The sequence below is a fragment of the Zootoca vivipara genome, chromosome 5 (assembly GCF_965207765.1).
Source record: "Zootoca vivipara chromosome 5, rZooViv2.hap1.1, whole genome shotgun sequence".
NCBI classification, from domain to species: domain Eukaryota; kingdom Metazoa; phylum Chordata; class Lepidosauria; order Squamata; family Lacertidae; genus Zootoca; species Zootoca vivipara.
In genome coordinates this window covers 86,582,692-86,597,177 of record NC_142588.1, presented here as the reverse complement: position 1 = coordinate 86,597,177, position 14,486 = coordinate 86,582,692, and the positions used below count along the sequence as shown (strand labels likewise).

At 44.5% G+C, this 14,486-nt stretch overlaps 1 protein-coding gene across 1 annotated transcript in view; it reads right to left on the bottom strand.

The window, feature by feature from the left end:
- The window catches only part of MFN1 (mitofusin 1), a 34,164-nt gene that overhangs the window by 5,793 nt on the left and 13,885 nt on the right, over positions 1–14,486 (bottom strand). The window contains exons 8-15 of the mRNA XM_035134153.3: positions 12,810–12,963; positions 12,245–12,312; positions 7,269–7,390; positions 4,775–4,901; positions 3,984–4,088; positions 2,524–2,626; positions 1,392–1,621; positions 102–257 (exon numbers count right to left, since the gene is read on the bottom strand). Coding sequence (XP_034990044.1) covers positions 102–257; positions 1,392–1,621; positions 2,524–2,626; positions 3,984–4,088; positions 4,775–4,901; positions 7,269–7,390; positions 12,245–12,312; positions 12,810–12,963 — 1,065 coding nt within the window. The remainder of the gene's footprint in view (positions 1–101; positions 258–1,391; positions 1,622–2,523; positions 2,627–3,983; positions 4,089–4,774; positions 4,902–7,268; positions 7,391–12,244; positions 12,313–12,809; positions 12,964–14,486) is intronic.

Sequence of the window (14,486 nt, the reverse complement as noted above, 5' to 3'; positions counted from 1 at the left end):
TAAGCGGGCAGGCAATCAATCCATCGCCACATGCTGCCCACCCCTAGGCCTGATCCTTCCCCAGGAATTCTCACTACGGCAGAGTTGGGCAGGGTACTCACAAGTCCTCCGACAATGATGACGGTCATGGAGGTCCGGGAGGTCAGCGACGCCAAGTTGGTGACCAATGAGACCATGAGCTCCTCCTGCGATGCATTCTCTGGGGTGAGAGCAGGAGCAGTGGGAGCACAAGGGGTGGAGGCAAGAGAACGAGGGATCTAGGGGCGAAGAACAGAGACTGAGATCCATCTTCCCAGCAGACCAGAACGGGGAGAGCTCGGCTTTAAATAAACAGCTCACGATTAGTGTGTTTGTGAGCTAAAGTGGGTTGGATGAAACTAATTAATGGTAGGGCTGTGGCCTAAAGGCACATGATGCACCAGCCTTAAAAAGGGGTTTCAAATAGCTTCGGCCAAGGGCTGCGCTAAAGTGCAAGCATATTCTGCAGCCAGACAGTCCAAATTCTGCACCAAGAAAGCTGAATTCTGCAACCTGCCTATGTAATTTTGTACACTTTGCTCTGCTGCTTACATAACTGGACACAGCTGATCCCAATGGCACTGGGCAAGTACCAATGTATCTCAAAAGCCAGTTTTAACTTATGATAAATAAATCTTGCACTATTTTCAGAAGAAGTGCAAGCACTTCTGAAATCCTGCAGCTTATGGGGCAGAACTAGGGCCTCTGCAGTATATTGAAGCCCCAGTTTATCTGGCAACCCGCCCAATGCAGAGGTTGCAGCAAGAGCTTCCCACCCAATTTCAAGCACACCTTCACTGTCATGAGGACTGCAAGCTTGCTTTGCAAACTGAAATGCAATAGAGAGACTTGGAAAAAAGTTGGATTTTGTTTCGAGTACCATGTTCCCTGTTTTTTCCTGCCCTCTTTGAAAAATGCCAGGGATTGACTGTGGGACCTTCTGCATTCAGAGCAGGTGATCTATCACTGAGCTGGGCCCTTCCCCAAAGGTCTGGCAGGAATCACCTGCTAAACGGTATAACTCCACTCTAAAGGCCTGGAAGGGAGTTTCACATTGGCACTTAGGAGCAGGAAAAGGTCCCGTTGTTGCTGTTTGATGCCATTTTGAACACACACAGGCAGGCAGCTGCCCCACTAATTAAGAGAACAGAGACAGAAGCCATAGGTTTCCATAGTATTTTTATATTTGTTGGAAGCCACCCAGAGTGGCCGGGGAAACCCAGCCAGATGGGCGGGGTAATAATAATAATAATAATAATAATAATAATAATAATAATAATAATAGTCACACTGGAGATGCTACTTGCACCCAGTGGATCAGGATCCTTCTGCACAAGCTGAAGCCCCCTAGAAAAACCCTGCAAAGCACTCACTGCAAGAACCGGCTCCGCCACGCCAAGCAGCACCCGGTGAGCGTTTTTGGGGCCCAGGTACCGGCTGACGAGGGCAGTCCAGCCCAGCGAGAACCGGAAAGTGATGTCCTCTTGGAAGTCGGAGCACAGGCTGTTGCAATTCAGGTCGTAGCTGAGGTCAAACTTCCTGCAAGGAATCAGCAAGTGGAGCTTGCTCTGGACTTCGGAGGGCAGCAGGGCCTGCAGGCTTTCTGGGAAAGAAAGGAGAGGGGTGAAAGCAGGGTCCCCCCACCTGGTGCCCTCCAGTTGCTTTTGATTACAACTCCTATCTATCTGTCCCATTTATATGCCACCTTTTATCTTCCAAGGATCTCAAGGTATTATGCATGCTCCCCCCCCCATTTCATCCTCACAACAACCCTGTGAGGTAGGTTAAGGCTGAGAGGTGGTGACTGGTCCAAGGTCACCCAGTGAGATTCAAACCCTGCTCACCCAGGTCAGAGTCCAGTACTCTAACCATTACACCACACTCTCTCATGAGCGCCCATCAGCAAACAGCGGACACCCAAGTGACAAAGATAAATAGCTGCTTATCAGAAAGGGGGTCTGGCAAAAGGAAGGAAGGAAGGATAAACTAATGAGGCAACCCTGCTGGTGCACAAACTTTGTATATGAAAGACTGTAGTTCATAAATCTCTGTTCAAATAGATATACAGTCATACCTCAGGTTAAGTACGCTTCAGATTGAGTACTTTCAAGTTAAGTACTCCGCAGACCCGTCTGGAACGGATTAATCCACTTTCCATTACTTTCAATGGGAAAGTTCGCTTCAGGTTAAGTACAGACTTCCAGAACCAATTAAGTACTTAACCTGAGGTACCACTGTACATTGATTATTGCCTTCATTTTATGGATCAATGGTCTCATTAGACAGTAAAATTCGTGTTAAATTGCTGTTTTAGGGGGTGTTTTTCATCGTCTGGAATGGATTAATCCACTTTCCATTACTTTCAATGGGAAAGTTCGCTTCAGGTTAAGTACGGACTTCCAGAACCAATTAAGTACTTAACCTGAGGTACCACTGTACAAGAGTTTCTTGGGGGAGGGAGGTGAAAAAGCAGAATTTACGCGTTCCTCTGCATATAAATCTTACCTATCATTTCCTGCTGCGACTGACACATAGACTTGTTGACTTCACTGGAGCACCGGTCAGCCAGGTTCCTTCCCAAGCCCTCTTCCAGGTGCTTGTTGAGCTCCTGACATTTCACAGAGAAAGCAAAGAGTCAGCAGGTGACCTGGCCAAGCTGTAGGGTCTGAAAAGCCACAATGAGGCAGCAGCAGAGGGCAAGCAAATGACGTGCTCAAGTGCATTCTTACTGCTACTTCTTGAGCCGCTGCCACCTTTGCAAACGTCTCTCAAAACATGAATAGCTGTGCAACGCAGTTAACTTTTAGTATCCTAAAAGAAACTGCTCACCTCCTGAGCTTCTTCATCTGCATGGGCAGGAGAGAGAAATCAGAAAGCTGCGGGAGGCACCTGCCACCTGGGGGACAGCAACCCAAAGGCCCCACCTGCCTTCCAGGACACGGGTCAGCCAAAGGCTTCCCCCAGTGCAGACTTAGGAGCAACCAGCAGACCAATCAGAGGCCTCTGCCCTCTCCCCTCTTTGCATACTTGAGACTTCCGAGTCTCTACTTGGCACACTGGGCAATGGTTTGAATGTTAACACTCTCATAATTTGATAGGCAACTTGCTAGCAGCTTGTCATTAAATTATCTACAGTTTCCCTAACAATGCTTTTAAAACACACACACACACACAGCTATTAAAAATATGCCACTGTGTTACATTGCAAGCGCTGTCCTGATGTAATGAGTTGCATCCCCATCTTTTTAGAACGTTTGGACTGCCTGCAAAACATACAAACTCGATTTTTTTTTGCGGGTAACAAACACTGTTGCTCACTAGCAGCATGCAAGCTATGGGAATTGAATTTCAAACTCCCTCTCTCCGAAATTCAACACTTTCCAAGGAGTACACACATATACAGAGATGTAGGGGAAATGGGAGGAATATTTTAATTTTATCCCGCCCACCCAAAAAGAGATCATTCGTTCATTAAAAACGAACTTTCTAATTACAGTTGGCATGACTTTCTCTTTAGTCACAGAGTTTCTCAAACACATTAGCTTCACCAAGATCCTGAGGGGTGGTGGCAACATTTTGCCAAATAAGTGGTTTCTTTTGGAAGTGTGTAATCTTTTGAACCATGGGAGGGGTCAGGAGCAGTGCTATTTTTCTAGAAAAAGAGGTGCCGGAGCTCACCACAAATGCCTCCATTGTTCTTGAATAATGGCAATGGCGCCCATTGGGGAGGTGCCGGAACTGAGTTCCTGCTGGAAAAAAAGCCCTGGGAAGGAGAGTCCTTATAATTCATCCCTGCCTCTGCCATCTTGATCAGATCTGAACACTTCACATTAAACTCGCACAAACCGATTTATTTTGAGACCTTCTGCGTGTTGGTCATGGAAGCACAGAAAGACCCACCACAGAACCCCACCAAAGCAAAGCTGGACAAAACCTAAACCATTTCCGCCTAGGGAAGAACTTACACTCTTATATAGTTTCAAAACTTGTGGGGATGGGTGGAAATCGGAGGAAAACTCATCTACCAAAACGGAAAGCCGACAAATTTCATCAGTCATGGCTGAAGATACCTGGAAAAGACGGGATGCACAAAGGACAAGAAGAGCATGAGGAGCCTTTTACGAAATGCAAGCGGGGTGGTTATTCAATTTTTTTGTGAAATGGTGCTCAGGGCAGCTTTAATTTCCAGTACAACCCGGGATTAAAACCAAGGCTGCAAGCATTCAAAACCCATCATGTGCCCTTACTATCTCAATGACCCTGAAGATATGAAGCTTCCTTATTCCATGTCATGCCACTGATCCAGCAACTGGCCCAGGAGCAAGCGGACTTCAGGCTATTTATCACGTTCTCCCGCAAGTTGCTGCTCTCTGGCTTCAAAATCAGGATCCGTTCCCAGCCGCACTATGCCAGACTTAACGGAGTATGTCAGAAAGGGATCCCAGGTGCTTCCTATGCAAACCAACCCCCTTAGCTATGGCCTCCCACCTACCTTACAACCCTGCAAGGCAGGCCAGTAATAGTTTCCTTATCACACATGGAAGGAGAGAGTCACCCGGAGAGATCAGGAAAGGCCTGGCTAAGGTCACTCAGTGAATTCCACCTCCCAGCTGATGTTCTTAACAACCCCTTTTGATATCTTTGAAGTTGCTGAGCACTTACTGTCTTCGCAAGCCATTGTTCCAGTACCAGAAGCCCTTAAAAGCCTCCCCAAAGGTCTGTGAACAGCCATGATCAGCTGGTTACCGCAACTTACCTTGTTAGCTACCTCCTCCGTGACTCCTTTGATTTTCTTCTTGATGTCGTCTGTCAAAAGGTTGAGCTGGTTGCGGACAAATTCCAGCCTGTCCTTCTGATCTTCTCGCTCTTCCATTGAATGGACTCTAAGGTAAGTAGCGGAAATGTAGCCATCAACCCTGGCTGTACTCACAATGTCCCGGTGGGGGACAAAAACCGAGCACCAAAGTGCTGCTGCCTCTCCCTGTCTAGGTAGGCTTGATGCGAAACTACACCCAAGGACACGGGCGAGAATGGCAGCTCGCCAGTTAAAGAAAGGCCCCAACCCTTTGGGAGAAGGGCCTTCCTGGTAGTGGCACCTGAACTTGCTCCCTAGCCATGTTGGCCTGGTGCCCTCAATGTTTAGATACCCGGCAAAGTCTGTCTTGCTCTCACATGCTCAGGAGAACTTTTGAACTCTATGGGAGCCTTAGCCAATTGTCTTTTATCTACCATTGGGTTTCAACGCCTTATGCTTAACGTTTTTACCCCCTGCTTTTCATCTGCTGTTTTTACTGTTTGTCGTTACGCTTTGTTATACACTCACGCTGTGTGACCATATGCTGCCTAGGGATTATTTTGCAATATTCTTACAATAACTCCATTAAGGCAGGCCAGTATTATCATTCTATTGCAGATGGACTGGGGTGTGTGGGGAGGAAAGGGAGGCAGCGACTGAGACTCACTAAGGCAATCTAGTGCATTCATTGCAGAGGAGCATTTTTTAATCAGATACGTCTCTGGATCCCCGCAATTACATTACTCTAGTTCCCAAGGTATATGGAGAAATACCGTATTTTTCTGTGTATAAGATGACCCCCAATTTTTGACTAATTTTTTTTAAAGCAAAAATCATCATGTTATACGAAAAATACAGCATGTCCCTCTTTAACGCAGAGCAGATCTATTTTTCCAAGTGCTAGTGCTTAGATTTTTGGCAGGCAGGCAACAAATAGCCCTGCCTTAGAGGCAATTTGGGCACTTGTCATTTCCCCCAAACAGGGACTTGGGATTCCAGAATCTCAGCAAGGGCAAAAACCAGTGTCATTGGGGGGTAGAGCCCCAAACATTCATTCATTCATTTGATTTATTACTCGTCCATATTAGATTTATTAGGGTCAGTCCTAAATCAAGGGTACAAAGATGTATCTTCAGCATATGATGAAAGCTATACAATCAAGGTGCCAGCTTAGGGTCTGGCACAGAGAATGCCCTCTCCTGCCCAAATTTCTCAGGGCAGAGGAACTACTAAGGCAGCTGGGGGCTGGGAGGGCCTTGCCAATCTTAACACCCAAGAGAGTCTGTAGGGAAGGAGGCCATCTTTCAGATATTTGGGGCCTAAATCCTTAATGGCAGGGAGCCTTTTCCAGCCTGAGGGCTGCATTCTCTTCCGGACAACCTTCAGGGAGCTGCATACCAGGGGTCACAGAATTATAGACTTGGAGGGCTGGAAGGGACCCTGATGATCATCTAGTCCAACCCCCTGCAATGCAGGGATCTCAACTAAAGCAACCGTGACAGAAGGGTGGGTTTTACTCTTATACAGAAGACTAGTTTCAACACTCGCACTCCTCCAGGAGAGCAAGAGGCATCATCAGAGTTCAAAGACATGGGTTTTTTTTTATTAAAAAACAACAACACCCAAGGAGGGGATGAACTGGGACCAGTAGGGTGTGTGGTTAAGAAGAGTTCAGAGGACCAGATAAAGTGGCTCCCAAGCCTGAGGTTTAGGGCTTTAAACACTAATGTGAGCTCTTTGAATTGGGCCCCCCAAACCAACTGGCAACCAAAGCAACTGCTTTAAAACAGGGACTACATGATATCTAAATGGGACGCCAGCCAACAGCCAACAGTTGTCTTCAAGGGCAGCCCCATGCAGAAAGTGTTGCAGTAGTCCAATCTGAAAGTATCATAGCTGCCAAATTCTGGCCTGAGAAATAAGGGACTGGACCGGAAGTAGCAGACCAGACATAGCGCTGCCGCCATTTTGGAACTGGGCAGAGCATGCTCAGAAGCGACTTTTGATGCTGCTCTGCCCTGTTCCAAAATGGCCGCTGCACCAGAAGTCGCGTTGCAGCCATTTTTGAACTGGGCAAAGCAGCATCAAAAGTCGCTTCTGAGCATGCTCCGCCCAGTTCCAAAATGGCCGCCACGCCAGAATAAACCGGGGAAAAACAAAAAAATCCGTTTTTTCGGCTGGGAACAGCTGGAAAAACGGGGGTTTCCCGGGGAATACGGGAGACTTGGCAGCTATGGAAAGTATGCAGTACGGTGTCCAAACCATCTTTCAAGCATTTGAAGGGACAACCCAACGAATGTGGAGGCCAAGTGACCAGAGAAATCCCGTACTCACCTCTTGCCAGCAGTGGCCTAAGGGCTGCACTATCTCCTGATAAAGGGAAGAAAGGTCAGCGCCACCCGGTGGCTCTTTCCCTGCTTAGCTGAGCAGGGTGAATATGATAGGAGAGGCCTACCTTTGATTGGCGGCTGCCACGTTTATGGAGTCCATAATGTTTTTCACTGTGTCTAGGATCTGTTTAGCTCTGATAGTGTGCTGCTCAAACTTGGTTTTCACAGCTGACTGCGAGATACACTCCTGCGAGGGGCCCAAGCCACAACACATTACTGCAATTCCATCACCAACACACGCTGGAATTTCTAGGTCACAAAGGCATTGTGCTGCTATGTATTAAAACTTAAATCCTAAAGCAAATGATATCTTTTTTTAAAAACACACATTTAAAGTAAAAAAAAACCTAAAACAGAAGCAAAAAGGAACAAAGGAAGATTGAAAACAAAATCACAACTCAATAGCAGGAAGTTAGTGCTGTCATTGATGGTGCAGCTGCAGCAGAAATCGGGACACTAGTGCTCTCCAGATGTTCTTGGGACTCCCACCATCCCCAGCAAACATGGGCAATGGGGTCAGGGATGATGGGAGATGCAAGTCAAACAATCTCTGGAGAGCCAAGGTATCCCCACCCTGAGCCACAGTAATGTGCAATGGTCAAATGAAAAGCAAAAGAAGAGCAACAATGAATGTCAACCCATTTGGAATTGGCCATTCATTCAGAAGGAAGGAGCTGCTCTTGCTGCTGCTACTTCTTGCTAAGAGTCACCGCACACATAGCAGGCTATAGGTGTATTGCTAAAAACGGAACATGTGACTGTGGTGAACACACCTATCCTACAGGTACTGAGCTGTGATCAGCTGCAGCTCCATTTTCAATGTAGGCTCCACGGTGAATGCAGGCTTGCCTCTGGCTAATATGGGGCATTGCCCCAGTGCTCGTCAGGTATCTAGTCAAGGCATGGCCAAACTTGGCCCTCCAGATGTTTTGGGACTACAATTCCCATCATCCCTGACCACTGGTCCTGTTAGCTAGGGATGATGGGAGTTGTAGTCCCAACACATCTGGAGGGCCAAGTTTGGCCATGCCTGATCTAGTGGCTTTGGGTGCCAACTGATATAGAGCTGCCTTATCACTCCCCAGATTTGTCTGCCAAGCCCAGAATTGCCTGCTTTGACTGGTAACAGCTTTCTTGAGCCTTGGAAGAGGTCTCTCGCATCACCTAGGGTTCTCTTGATTGGGACTTTCTGCAGGCATGCGCTCTATCACTCCCTAAATATGCACAAATACGAGACATGCAAATGAGTCAGGCTTTCTGTATTCACGCATAGCTCACAATCCTGAAGGAGGACCTTGCACATCTCTGAAGGCACACTGATGCAGCTGTCGCACAGAACCTAATCTGATCCAAGTCTGTTTGGTGACTAGATGAAAGCAGAAATCCTATGTATGTGCCAAATGCCATATAAATGTAAGAAACAAACCGAATTCTCTCGTAGCAAGAAAGCTGCTCAAGTCATTCCTGGGAAGAATCTGTTGCTCATTCCACCTCTTGTGATAAACCATGGTTTGGCACAAACAGGCTTGAATGGGCTGTTTTGATCATTGTTGCATGCAGCAGAAGGAAACCATGTTCACAAGAGAAAAGCCAGTGACTATGGTCTGAATGCTCCCAGTGCGAGCAGCAAAGCAAGCCGTGCTTTATGGCTTACTGCAACCCACAGTTTATGGCTCACAAGACATGTGAATGCATCTTGTGCAATTACAAACATGTGGCAAATAATGGGGCTTGTCCACTGGGAACAGTGGAAAACTAAATTCTCTTGTATCTAGGTTTACTTGCACTCAGGACAGTTTAAATCACAGCAGGTGATAGAACAATAATTTTAAAAAATGGAAGGAGAAAGAAAAAGGGAAAAGAATATATAAGGAGAGTTTCTTGATCCTCGACGAAGCAGATCTAGAAATCAGCAATGAAAATGCAAGAGGCTGGCATGTAACAGCACATTGTTAGAGCTAGACAAGACGTGTAGGAGAGTCACGATTCCAGACAGGCAAATAGGAAGAAGGCGAAAGGGTTATAATCCCATCCTGCGCACTACACAACCAGAAAATCCACAGCAGAAAAACTATAAGAAGTACAAAAGTTAGTAATAACTCAGCAAAATACCCCAAAAACAAACAAACAACCTCAGAAGTGATAAAGGAGTACACAATTCAAACAAGTTCACACATCAACATTATTGGAGCAAACTGAATTACTGTCTTGAAACCTGACCTCCCCCCAACAATAATAATGATAATGATAACAACAACTGCTTTCGACAACAGAAGATGAGTTTTAAAACAATGCAAAAGAGACAGATTTTGCATGCAAAACATCCTGGGTTCAATTTCAGGCATCTGAAGTTAAAAGGATCTGGGGCAGGAGAGAGACTGGGAAAAACCCTACGTGAGGCTATGGATCAGAGTAGCTGGGGCAACCCAGTCAGATGGGTGGGTAGGTGTGCTACAAATAACAATATAATTATTATTATGGATACCAAACAAGTCAGATGTCAGGCAATGAGCACCTAGGACATTCCACATGTAATGCATGTGCTCAGCTACTGAGCTGATGGCTGTGGGGAGGGGGCATGGCTCAATCCAGTCATTTTATAAATAGCTGCCTTGCAGTTCAAGCACAACAGCAAGTTTGTTGGAAAGGCATCCCTCAGCCTGGTGCCCTTCTGGGCTATGAGGAGCACCAACATGGCCGGTGATCAGGGATGATGGGAGCTGCAGTCCAAGAATGCTTAGAGGTAAGCATTAGGTTGGGGAAGACGGCATTATATAATGCTGGGGTGGCTGCAAGTGAAATTCCTTGCCGGGAATATTGTTTTGCCATCCAGAACTCAGGACACTTGTTAAGTGAAGTTCAGCACATGTTAATTCCATCACTGAAACTGCCATCCTAACCAGGAGAACGTAATTTAAAAGTGTGTGTCCCTTTTCTCTCCCCACCCCCCGTTTTGTGACGGTTGCAAAGCTTTTTGCTTGACCCCGACTTGTCCTGCCAACAAGTGTTGCCTTCTAAGAGACGCAGTACCTGCGTTATAATAAAGGCAAACAAATGTACCCAGGCAATGAGAGGCTTAACATCAAATCATTTGGTTGCAGCAGCTGTTATATAGCAACTACACCTACTTCTTGCCAAAATTTCACATTCTGAATGCCTCTAACAAAGAAAAGCCGATCAATACATTTGGGTGGGTGGGGAGAGAACAGATGTGCATTACTTAAAGAGAATTTGAAAAGAATTTGAGTTATTCTAACTTGGTACAGCAGATGCCCAACAGCCGAGCTATGGCCCTTCCCCAAACATTTGACAGGAATTACCTGTCAAAGAGTATGCTTCCAATCTTTTTTTTATTATTATTTGCATTTCAAATCATTACAAATTATATCGACACCAACAGAGGAAGACGGGAAAAAGAAGAATAAGAAACCTATTATGAATTATAAGCTGTTATAAATCAAGAAATCATATAAAATGGTAAATCATATACATTTAACATATTATAAAAATATAAAAGTAAACTTCAACGAATTAATGACCAACAAAGGAAACTTAAAGAAAAACATAGATAGAAAGAATAAGATTAAAAGGTAACTAAAAGAAGAAAAATAAAGAGTTATATATAAAAAAGATATATATATATATGTGTGTGTGTGTGTGTGTGTGTGTGTGTGTGTGTGTGTGTGTATATATATGTATATATATAGTTTACAATTTTCTAACCCCCACCATCCCACCCTCCACCCACCACACGTGAAAGTTGTGCTTCCAGCCATCTTTGTTCTGCGGCTTTTGTGGGTTTTTTTTCAGTCATCTGTATACCTGAAACATTATTATTTATCTCTTAATAGGTCTTTCGTGCCTGAGTCATCAAATGGCTTCTGCAAATGAGGGTTTTTCCATCATTGTCATTATATAATTTCTGTATTTCTCCCAATCTTTATTTCTGGTTTCCTCATTAATTCCTTTAATTTCAGCATATTTCGTTGCTGAATTGTAATATGTTAGCAATTTTTTCTGCCAGTCATCTTTGGTTGGTACCTTATTACTTTTCCAATTTAAACCAATCAAATTTCTGGCTGCTGTTGTAGCATACATTACGATGCTTCTATCTTTGGGCCGAATTTCATCATGTAGTATACCCAGGAGGAATAATTCTGGGTTCTTTTTAAATGAGTACTTAAGAATTTTTTTCATTTCGCTATAAATCATATCCCAGTAGGGCTTTATTTCATTACACCTCCACCATATATGGATGTAACTACCTATTTCTGTATGACATCGCCAAAGAGTATGCTTCCAATCTAAAGGCCTAGAAGGAAGCTGGACATTTGTGCTTTGGCACTCATGAGAAGAAGGAGATAAGGAAGGTGAGGGTGATCTCCCTTTCTGCTTCCCTCTTTGAGGTGAGAATGGGTGTTGTAGTCCAAAATACCTGGAGGGCATCAGGTTTGCGAAGGCCGCCTTGCAGCCTCCGAGTGGATGCCACCAAAAAGCACGCCGCATTGCATGCGGCAGGAGTAACATTGCCAAACAGCTGGCTGCATATGAATCACAGAATTGTAGAGTTGGAAGGGGCCACAAGAGTCGCAATGCAGGAATCTTTCATCGAACATACGACTCGAACCAACGAACCTGAGATTAAGTGTCTTATGCTCTACCAACTGAGCTATCCAGATAAAAGCTGCAACATTTCAAACTAGGCCTCCTAGAAAAATGCTGTTGCTGCATAAGTATATACAGTGGTACCTTGGTTTACAAACTTATTCCATTCCGGAAGTCCCTTCTTAAACCAAAGCATTCTTAAACCAAGGTGTACTTTCCCATAGCAGCGGGGGACTCAATTTACAAACGGAACACACTCAACAGGAAGCGAAACATATTCTTATTCCAAGGCAAAGTTCACAAACCAAAACACCTACTTCCCGGTTTGCAGCGTTCTTAATCCAAGTTGTTCATAAACTAAGCTGTTCTTAAACCAAGGTACCACTGCTTATTAAAAACCCAAGCACAACTGTTTTTAGACTCTCAGGAAGTTTACCTCAAACATTTTCTCAAATTGCTGAAATTCTTGGAAGCGTGTCTGAAATCCGTCGGCAAGTGCCCCACCTGGAAAGGCACAAAGCAGCTCATGAGGTTTGATGTGCGAGGTTTATAAACAGGGATGGCCTCCTACCAGCAATGCTGTAGCAGCTGTTTTCCTGAATTGGCCTGGGAGTTGGACTAGCACTAGGTTACTTGGAAGTCCCTGATTCAATGATTCAAGTTTTCCAAAAGCCTCGTTTTTAATAAGGCTTCAGAGAAGCGGACACGGAGCAATGGATTCAAACTACAAGAAAGAAGATTCCACCTAAACATTAGGAAGAACTTCCTGACAGTAAGAGCTGTTCGACAGTGGAACTTGCTGCCAAGGAGTGTGGTGGCGTCTCCTTCTTTGGAGGTCTTTAAGCAGAGGCTTGACAGGTATATGTCAATAATGCTTTGATGGTGTTTCCTGCTTGGCAGGGGGCTGGACTGGATCATAGAGTTGGAAGAGACCACGATTCTTTGAAAAGCTGAGCTTTCGAAAGAATATTACATTGCAGGATCCCGCCTCCAATACACACCTCCCTCGGGCATGCCCTGGGCTCTCTGTTTCCTGGCGTTGAGGACTTCCTTGGCCGAAATGAAGAAGATTCGGTTCTGGGCTTCGGAGGGATCCACGACCTTGAGCTCATCTACCAAGAATGTCAGGCACCGCTCCATGTGCTGCTTGCGCACCTGAAGAAAGAGAGCAGCAGCACATCAGGGAAGTCTTCAATCAGCTGACAAACTGAGCGCTATACAAACAGCCTCTGCTCTGCCCCATTGACTACCAAGCCAGGTTCAAGGTTCTTTGCATTAACTTGCAAAGCCCCGAACAACAAAGATTTAGGATACTTCATGGATGCCTGAACCCTTATATCCCAGTTCATTCGCTGAGATCATCTGCAGGAGCATCGCTGGTCATTTCCAGGGTTGGCGAGGCTCCTTTGACAATAAGAAATACAGGTGAAACTTGGGAAATTAGAATATTCTCGAAAAGTGCATTTATTTCAGTAATGCAATTTATTGTTTTTTCTTTTTCTTTTAATTTTTACAAATGCTATCTTTTGGAAATTCCACAGTAATAAAACAAATAGTTACAATAATACAAAAATAAACATCGCTATTACATTTCATTAATTACATTCCATTTATAATTGACCCGCCTAACGACAAATAATTACAATTACAATAAATAAAGGCTTGACATATCTTGCTTTGCATGTCATGCATCTATCTCATATATTGGTTTCACCTTTTAAGTTGCATTACTGAAATAAATGCACTTTTCGACGATATTCTAATTTTCTGTGTTTCACCTGTAAGAGCCTTTAGCATCATCGGCCTAGTCCTGTGGATTTTTTTTATTGATGTTTTATGGATGTTTTAATAGTCTGCAAACCGCTTTGAGATTTTTCTTTAAAATATAAAGCGGTATAGAAATGAAATAAATAATAATAATAATAATTCTCTGTCAACAGAGAATCAGCCGCCACCTTCTGTTCCAACTTCTAAACACCTGCTGAAAACCTTCCCGCTCTGTCATGACTTTTCTGCAGTGGCTCCCTGTTTGTGGAATGCTCTCCCCAGTGAGGCTTGCCTGGCGCCTTCATTATACATCTTTAGGCGCCAGGCAAAAATGTCCCTCTTCAACCAGGTCTTTGGCTGACTAACATTCTATATGCTTTTAAATGTGTTTTCACAGTCCTCCCGTCCCCAATCTGTCCATTCAGGCAAGCAAAAGTTACACCAGCACATGAACTAAAAAAAAAAAAAAAACCAACCACAGAAAAGGGAGAGCTTTTATTTATTTCCTACAACTGTGTCACAAAAATGGCCTTAATGTGTTCCCAGAGTCAAAAGTGCTAATCGGGGAAAGGATTACTTTCCTTTGAAGTTAGCAGTGCGAAACATCCACACACACACCTCGGTGCAAAACAATTCTGCACCTCAAATATCACTTTTAGTTGGAGGGAGTAAAAACTCTTGGAAATTCTTTTTCTTTCTTTTTAGTTAAGAAATTTTAAACTACGCACTACAGAGGTCTTCGATCATACTTTGCTTTAATTTTTTTGTGTGATCTAAGCCACCCTGTTGGTTGCATATCCTGGGATGGTGATCCCTGAACTCACTTCAACCTCTTGACAGCTTAAATACACAGTTTTTCTTAAATAACAACCTAACACACCCACAGAGCCCCTTCAAAACAATTCAAGAAC